The sequence below is a fragment of the Suncus etruscus genome, chromosome 9 (genome assembly GCF_024139225.1).
Source record: "Suncus etruscus isolate mSunEtr1 chromosome 9, mSunEtr1.pri.cur, whole genome shotgun sequence".
NCBI classification, from domain to species: Eukaryota; Metazoa; Chordata; class Mammalia; order Eulipotyphla; family Soricidae; genus Suncus; species Suncus etruscus.
Genome location: NC_064856.1, coordinates 53,343,885 through 53,353,600, shown reverse-complemented (window position 1 = coordinate 53,353,600; position 9,716 = coordinate 53,343,885). Strand labels below are relative to the sequence as shown.

The window sequence follows — 9,716 nt, the reverse complement described above, 5'->3', positions numbered from 1 at the left end:
TAATATTCAACAGAAGTGCTTCTACATATGCTTGTACTATATGGTATCAGAAAATATAATTGTGAAAATCCTGTATCAACTATACTTTTGTGAGATAGGTCAAACATTGCAAATTTGGCTGAATTCAAGTGATAAAAGAGGAGAGTAAATGGTGTAAGTAGTGTTCGAATAAAAAAAAGAGATAAAAGGTTGAAGCTAAAATAAAGAAAAGTGGAGCTCTCCTCTAATATAAATCCTTAAGGGATCTTTTGCTTGATTATGTAGATAATATTATTTTTTTCAAGTTTATTCTATGTTATTGTAAGAGGAAACTAGTAAGTGAAGAAAATTCGATTAGGGAGTCTAAAAGAAATGGGAGATACTATATAAAATTAAGAAAGGAAATAATTATTTTGCATGATTTTGAGATAATTTGGACAATTACAAAATTCTTTAATAAAAGATTGTTGTAATAATGATCTAGGCCAGAGATACAGTAACACACTGTTTGCCTTTCACACAAGCCACCCAAGTTTGATACCAAGATACCTGTTCAAGATGGTTCTTGAACAAAAAGACAGTAGTCAACCCTGAGTACTACTACATATGGTCCACAAACAAAATAAAATAATCCCTTGTTTCTTTCTATCATAATAGAAAATTTCCAAAATGAAAATTATGTAAGAAGCTATTTTTATATAAAAGGTTACTTCTGGGAGTGCCTTTTTATTCTTCAATCTCTTGACACTTTCAAATGAAGTTAGAGAACATTTGTAAATTGATATATTTAAAAAATGTGAGTAGTGAACAATGTAAATACTAACATAGTATGTAGGTCATTAAAATTAGGTGATTATAAATATGTAAAAAATTAGAAAATATGTATGATATATGAGTATATCCAAATATACACACATGCATATATTCACACACACTGGTTATGAATTTGTGATAGGCGTGGCTTATGTGTGGATATGTATAGAGTAATTGTATATAGTAATATATTATGAGTTTTTATGTTTTTAATTATTAGTTACAAATTGCACTATGCTCTTGAGATATTGAATGGCATTATTTCTTATTTTAAATAGCATTAAAGTTTTAAAGGAGAAGAGATACAAACTTTACTCTCAAGATATTAGATATTGGTCTTATCACCATTTTTCTGATATATATGTATATATACATATATACATATATATCAAATTTATGGGTCTAACGAGATGCTATAGTGGTTAAGACATTTGCCTTGGACATGATGACCCATACTCTATCCCTGACACTCAATCTCCTGTTCTAAAACCTAAGTTCCACCAAAATTGATACCTGAGAAAAAACATCAGAGTAAGCCCTGTGTAATTTGAATGTTCCCACAAAACCTGGGGAAAAAAACTTAATCTAAAGGGATATTATCCAATGTGATTATGAGAAAGTAAAAATACAAAACCCTTGGAGATGGAGAGATAACACAGCAGGCAAGGTCTTTGCCTTGCTCTCTGCTTTCTTAAATCTGACCCTGGCATCCCTGCCGTCTCCAGAACTCCACCAGGTATGATCCATGATCACAGAGCCAGAAGTCAGTCTGAGCATTGCCAGGAATCTTCCAAAAATAAACAAACAAGCAAACCAAAATTTTTTGCCTTAATTCTTTTATCTTGTTCAATGTATATTATATTATAAATATATATGTTTTATATATCTTATGTTATAAAATATAAAGACATTTTACACTTAAGTATGTATTTTCAATTTAGGAACTGTTAACTAAGCTGGAGAAACCAACCTCATTAAAAACTGAGAACATAATGAATTCTAATACATCGCATGTCAACCACCACAGTTTTGTTCTGACAGGAATTCCAGGAATGCCAGAAAAAAACCCTTGGATGGCTTTTCCCCTGGGACTTCTCTACACACTAACTGTCTTGGGAAATGGTACGATCCTAGCTGTCATAAAGGTCGATCAGAGTCTCCATGAGCCTATGTACTACTTTCTCTCTATCTTGGCCTTGACTGATATTAGTCTCTCCATGTCCACCTTGCCTACCATGCTGAGCATATTTTGGTTTAATATTCCTGAGATTTCTTTTGATGCATGTATTACACAGATGTTTTTCATTCATGGGTTTGGAGTGGTAGAATCAGGAGTCTTGGTGTCTATGGCTTTTGACAGATTTGTGGCCATCAGAGACCCACTTCGCTATACTTCTATTCTCACCCACGGCATCATTGGCAAGATTGGAATTGTTGTTCTCACCCGAGCATTCTGTGTGGTGTTTCCTGTACCTTTCCTTATAAAGAGGCTACCTTTCTGCCACTCCAATGTCTTGTCTCATTCATACTGTCTCCACCAAGATGCCATGCGACTAGCTTGTGCTAGTACCCGCATCAACAGCCTCTATGGCCTCATCATAGTCATCCTCACCTTGGGAATGGATGCCCTCATAATTCTCTTTTCTTATATACTCATCTTACACACTGTACTGAGCATTGCCTCCAGGGATGAAAGGCTCAAAGCTCTCAATACCTGTCTCTCTCACATCTCTGCTGTTCTCCTCTTCTATGTTCCTCTCATTGGTGTTAGTATGATCCACAGATTTGGAAAGCATTTATCACCAGCAGTGCATACACTAATGGCCAATGTCTATCTGCTACTCCCTCCTGTACTAAATCCCATTGTTTATAGTGTGAAAACCAAACAAATTAGAAGGCGGATTATCTATGTGTTCCAAAGGAGAAAGAATAAAGCTTAAGGCAGTGCTTCTCAAATAGTGGGGCACCCTTAATTGTGAGGTGAAACTAGAGGATACTCCACACCAGCCTGACTTCAATGTAGGATGTGCAGATTCCAGGATCTTTAATACAGAAACCTGATGCCAACAATAGAGACTGCGTAAAAAATTAAACTGTATTGGCACTACAGACAATGACTTGGATTGAATAAAGTAGTTTGCCTGGAGCCTAGAATTGGTCTTATGCCAGGAAACTTCAGAGGTAGGGTCTCCTTGTATGTAGACCAAGGCTTTTCCTTTACATGTCCACCATATTTTGGTAGGCCTATGCAAACAATATTTGCCACTCTAACACCGTTTTTACTGTGCTCTTTTGACTCTAACACTTAAAAAAAAACCTTAAACTTTTCGATGTTAAATCAAACTAATATGCATGTGCATGAAAATATAAAAACATACTATGCCTTCAATGTTTAAGGAGTTACATAAATCTCATGGCTTTAGATTGCTTTGTGTACTGCTAAGAAACGTTATAATGTACTTCAATCGGGGGACTTGTGGACAAAGTAATTGTACATGAGTTCTGCCTTATTTTTCTTAATGTTCTTTGACTGTAAGTTCACTATTTAGGTGTCAGCAAGGGGATTTCTTTTGAGAACTCTGTTTATGGGCGATTGTCCTTCCGCTGTAACTTTACCTTCTCCTCTTTGCATCATTGTTCTCATAATTAAAAATTTTAAAAATTAAAAAAAAATAGTGGGGCACGCCCCCCAGGGGTGGGGCAAGAGGTTCTGTAAAGGGGAAACTTTTGACCTCGGCAAACATTGTCATAACAAGCTAAGCCCCATGTTTATGTCTCTGTATGTCTCTGGAGTTGAGAGTTGCTGTGTCCTTATTCAAACCCGCTTTGAAAAGCTGTTTGCACTGCAAAACGTGCTCATTGTAGCCATTAATCCAGACATCACCTCTGATTAAAAAATCAGCTCAAATTATTTTATATATTTTTGTTTTACAGGTTAAAGTTTTTTTTAATAAAAGATACTATTTACAGTCACGAGGGGAGCGCGAAAAATGGTTTCTTCTTCCTATGGGGGGCATGACAGAAAATAATTGAGAAGCACTGGCTTAAGGAAATAAAACCAAATGTGTGATGCATTTTTAGCAGTTACAAAAAAAATCAAAATTACATAGAACTGGCAAGAAGTAAGTATGGCAGGGTAAAAATTTAATACATATTGTCTTGTTCTAGACTTACTCCATTTTATTATGGATGTATTTAGATATATACATGTCCTACAAACTACACTTTAATTAAGATCATAATTTTCCCTTTAAAACTTGGTATAAGAATAAATAATAGCAAATTAATGTTCCCTCATTATCTGAATATTAATTTTAAATTTCTAACATATATTAAGTTTAGTTTATTTATCATAAAATAATAATTATATTCAAAAGGCTTCAAGATTCTCTATAGTACTACTAAAGTTATGGGTCTCAGATATTTTTTCCATAAAGGAGAAAAAAACTGTTGCAGAATTAAATAACTTTTGTCTTTGGCTTTTGTAGTCTGGCTTTTGTTGGACAAAAATCCCTGTAGATAGTATTAAAACAAACATATTTCAAGGGTTTCTGCATTCCTTTATCTTAGAAAAATAACTTTTCAAAATTTTACTCATTCTATATTTCTTCCACATGCTCAGTAGATGAAGATATCTTCTTCATTGTTATTTATAAGAATTAAGCCCATTGTTCTGAATACTAGAGGATTCAGTAAGCATTATTTGGTAACACTGACACCAGGATTTCATTTAGGACAAGTGGGAACTTTAATCAACATAAAAAGGTACCTAAGGTGGGGATGAGTCAGTCAATGGTATTCTACCTTCATATTGATTTTAATATCTACTTTAAGCATTTTAATGATCACACAACTTGTTAGTAGAATGTTTATTTCAATAAATATCCATTTAACAATAATATATGTCATTCAAGGTAACTAATCTTTGAGATACATTAACTTTCTATTCTATTTTCTTGTATGTAGCTCTCTTATATACAGAAATACATATATATATATATAAAAGAGATATAGATGTATAGACATTAGAAAATATATACATTAGGAAATAGATAAATCTAAGGCAAGTAGAAATTCTTATATATTTTAAAATTTAATGTCAATGGTCAAATTTAATACTAGCTTCCATATATATGTATATATAATCTAAATAAATTATCCTAACAATTTTGGATAATAGGAGTTAGCAACATTTCATCTGATTTGAAAGAAATTTTAGAACACTTACATAAATTAAAATTCATCCAGCTTTTAAATGACAGAATAGTTTCAAATATAGATATGCTGGACTTAAATTTTATGAACTAATGTCTCTAGGCTTCCTAGATTTTCAAGCAAATTCCAAGGAGAAACAAAGAACCAGTGGTTCTAAGATATAGATCTATGAGAAATTAAAGATTTTACCAATACTGTTGGAACCTTCAGAAGTCCAATTTGCCTAGGAATAACGAACTAATTGAATGTCTACAATTAATACAGAATTTATATTTTCAACTGAAATTGTCTGAGGATTAGAAATATATCACTAAAGATAAGACACTTGCTTTTCACATGACCAACCTTGATTTGATTTCTGTTACATACAGGTTATGCTTCCCCAAGCACTGCCAGGATTGACCCTTGGGTGCAGAGCTCAAAGTATGGTCTAAGTGCATCTCCACAAAAAAATAATTATTTTAAAATTGTTTGTTTGTTACAGAAGATATTAACCAAAATCTGAATATTTATATCACTAAAATTAAATATTATTCCAAACATGCCATTAGTTATATTGATTATTTTATTTTAATAATTGATCTACAAGGAGAAAAATTATAGAACTTTGTTTTACTTAATTTACCTCATTCTTGAAATTCTTTGTTTTTATAAATGTGGTACAATACTCTTAAAATATAGTAAGTTCTTGTATGCAATTATTACTTAATAAAAATATAAAATGCACATATAATGCATGGTATATCTTTATTTTTCTTAGATAGTTTTATACCCAGATGCATAAAAATTATCATTCTACATACAGGAGAAATATAATTAAATGTTCAAATACTGCGGTGATAGATGTAATTAGTTTAAAGTTCCCTTTGCCATTGTTTTCTAATTTATTGAAGAGGTTATAATGGGAAAGATCAAAAATCTAATTCAATTATAAATAAATAAAATGCTTCTTAGGATTTGATTTCCTTACAGGCACATGTTTTACGCACTCATTTCATATCCTCGCTGTGCAATCCCTTTTCTAGTTTCTGAATTTCTAATTTTGTCTCCATTGCTACAGGAAAGCAATATTATTATAGATTTTTTTTTGGTCTTTGGGGTCACACCTGGTGGTGCTCAGGGGTTACTCCTGACTCTGCACTCAGAAACTGCTCCTAGCAGGCTCAGGGGACCAGATGGGATGGCAGGAATCGAACCAGGGTCCATTCTGCGTTGACTACATGCAAGGAAAAGATCCTACTGCTCTGCTATTGATTCCGGCCCCAATTTTTGATATCTTGGTAGTGAAAAATGAAATATTTTTACCTCAATTTTTCCTTAATTTGATTTACCTGAGTGAATAAAAATATTTATAATGTATGGATCCCTCTTACACCTCCTAAATCTACCTTCTTATTTGCTGCCTTCCCTTTTTAAAATCTGTCTTCTAGAGTGATTAACTGAAGATGGGATTGATAAGAAGGCAGATCTTTCATGAGTTTAAAAGTAAAACAGAGTCTAGGGAAATGTATCTATGTGCATTATACAGAATGAATAGCATTTTCAAATGCTGAAAAGGACTAATATTACCTGAAAAAATATAAGGAAAGGCAAGGCTTCTAGAAAAAGATTCAACACAGGCCACTCATTCTCTGCATCTTCATTTTGTAGCAGACAAGAGAATTATGTCTCAGTGGCTCTTGGAGAGGCAATGAGTGAAAATGAAAAAGAAATTGCCTTTTAGAAAAGGCTTTAAGAATCTAATGAATCTTGAAGTCAGACTGAAAGAGATTGAGGACAGTAAAAATGAAGTTTAAAAGATATCAAGAAGGCAAACTGTGGGGCCGGAGAGATAGCATGGAGGTAAGGCGTTTGCCTCTCATGCAAAAGGTCATCGGTTCGAATCCCGGCGTCCCATATGGTCCCCCGTGCTCGCCAGGAGCGACTTCTGAGCATGGAGCCAGGAGTAACTCCTGAGCACTGCTGGGTGAGACCCAAAAACCAAAAAAAAAAAAAAAAAAAAGAAGGCAAACTGTGATGTCTGACTGGAAAAAATCAATTAGGTTAACTTTAACAGTCAAATTTTAAAATGCTCCTGTCAGAGATGAGGGTCAGGAAGGCCAGTATATGTCAAGAAGTCATTGCAGTTAGGGTAGAGAAGGGTCCACCGTGACAATGATAGTTGGAACAGATTACTATAGACAAAAACAGAGTGTTGAAAGAGGATAAAGTGATGTGCATGTCACCCCTTCATTAACAATAGCACAAACCACAGTGTCAAAAAGGGAAAAACTGAAGAGAGAGTGAAAGAGAAGTGAAATGTTTAACCAGAGGGAGAAAAGGAGCAGGAAGGGAGGGAATTTGGGGACAATGGTGACTGGAAAGGTGCACTGGTGAAGGGTAGTGTACATTGTTTACTAAAACTCAATCATGAACAATTTTATAACAACAGTGCTTAAATAAAATAATTATTTAATTTAAAAATGTTCCTGTCAAGGTGATAGCTTGGAGGTAGAGGCTGTGGTCATGGGTGGGAGGAAACTTGGGAACCCTGGAGGAAGGAAGAAGATATTGGTGATTAGACCGGTGCTGAAACAGAGCATGTTTAAAACCCAATTATAAATAACTTTGTGATTAACCTGAATAACATGATGATTAGATAAAATTTAATTGTAAAAGTTAAAGGTTGATGAATAGATCATTTTTATGTGATTTTGCTAAGTTAAATAAATAAGAAAGTATCAGATATTTACTGGATGGCTGCATTCATCTGTACAGAAATATAAACAAAAGCAAATTGTCAAATAAAATAAAACCTTCACTAAACTATAATCCTAGATATAGAAATAACATGGAAATAACAAGAAGACAATAGGAGGGGAATGGTAAGAATGCAGGATAAGGACCTTTCTGATGTTGGAATGGTACTATAGCATTAGCAGTGGATAATGTAAGACCTACACAGGTATAGATATTAAGCTAAATCCCTGAAATTTCATAATACAATATAACTATGTTTTTTTAAGAACCTAAAATTAATTTAACATGTATTGTGAACCTTAACAGAGTGTTTAAATAATGTTTAAATAAAAAGTATTTTCTGCATACACAACTTAAATAAATCTTGCTAACTGGAAAGATCTAAAATATCTTGTTAGTTAAGTAATAGATAATATCACCAACCTTTCAAGTTGAAAGGTTACAATTTCTTGGTAAATATTCTGAAAACTTTATGACAATGTAAAGAGAAATAAAAAGCTCAGATATACACATGTCTTTCTTTTCTATTTCCTCTCTCACTTTTTCTAGTAAAATACAAAATGATTCTTTACATTATGATTTCTGATTATCAGTGTCTTTGCCACTTTGCCTAATCCATTCATCATTTATGGTAAAGATGTTGTCCAACATTCTCCAGGAAATCTTTCTGGATGTAATGGTCATGATTAAATTATATAACTTGTTAAAAGCCAAGATACTTTCATTTCCTTATTAAACAATCAACGAAAGTGATCTTATTCTCTCAGTCAGAATTCTCAAACATTGATAGTTTCCCAGTACTTTTTATTTTTACAAATAATTGTATTTATATGTTTAGATTCAATGTCATTTGGTATTTATTTACATAAGTAATGAACATCAAATTTGTTATTCACAATCTGAAATTAAAGAAATTTTATTTAAAGAAATATAAATGAGGGAGCTGGAGAAGAAACAGGGTTATAGCATATCATAACACATGCCTTATTTGCCATTAACTCCCAATCTCTAGATGTTTGTCTCATAAACATCTCCAGGTCTAATGCTGATGCCCCCAGAGCATAGCTAGCTTTGGCACTAGAGGATCCCAAAATACCTTTGGAATGACCTTAATGATCCCTGGCACTAAATGGCCTGACCAGTATCACAACTTCTGGTCCTAGAACTAAACCACTGCCTTGATGGATCAAGAATCATCAGAAGGGCCCTTAAGTCTCACGAACAATGGCTTGGAAGACCTCCCACAAAAAAAAAAAAAAAAGCCAATGTTATACATGTAAGAGATAAAAAAGATGAGTTACCCTTGATCTTTTAATTTTGAGTTGCTTACTTCTTTATAAATAAATTATAAATTTAATAAATTATAAATTTATAATATTAATATTAAATTATAATTTAATAAATTCTAATTTATTATTTTTGGATTGTGAGGTTTTATCTAGCATACAACAGAATTTGTCTTTGTCAGTTGTATGCATTTGTATTCTAAATTTAAGATCTGATCCCAAAATTTGTTTGGCACATATGTTATTCCAATCGTGTACTATCCTAAGGGTTTTCTTAATATCAAACTGGTTTGGTTCACCTCTCCCCTATTATGATAATGGGATAATTTCTAACGTGAACTAAATAGATTTAATTTAAAAAAGTCTACAAACTTATGGCCTCATTTTGTTCCAAATATTTGTGTAAATGGAATTAGCAATAATCTATGTCCTAATTTGTTACACAAAAAGTCATCAATGTAGTGATACAAAATAGTACACCTAAATATGTCTATGATATACTCCATTTTCTATTTTAGGCAAATGAATATTTGGCACAAGATAAAGGATGTATTCTCTGAGAGCAGAGACATTTACCTATTCATCCAGTTTAAAGAACACAAAATGAGAAAATAGAACCTTTTATTTACATATCAAATCTATACTTTTGCTTAATATATTCTTCCTCATCTAAAATGGGCACAT

At 32.8% G+C, this 9,716-nt stretch overlaps 1 protein-coding gene across 1 annotated transcript; it reads left to right on the top strand.

Annotated features, from left to right (window-relative positions):
* Positions 1-1,772: 1,772 nt before the first annotated feature.
* Positions 1,773-2,732, top strand: LOC126018317 (olfactory receptor 51H1-like). Its single transcript, XM_049780471.1, has one exon. It carries the CDS (start codon positions 1,785-1,787, stop codon positions 2,730-2,732), a length of 948 nt encoding a protein of 315 aa, XP_049636428.1. The 5' UTR covers positions 1,773-1,784.
* The last annotated feature ends 6,984 nt before the right edge of the window (positions 2,733-9,716 follow it).

Bases quoted from the DNA above. Each gene is read 5' to 3' on its own strand.
- LOC126018317 (XM_049780471.1), top strand. From the start codon at position 1,785: ATGAATTCTAATACATCGCATGTCAACCACCACAGTTTTGTTCTGACA.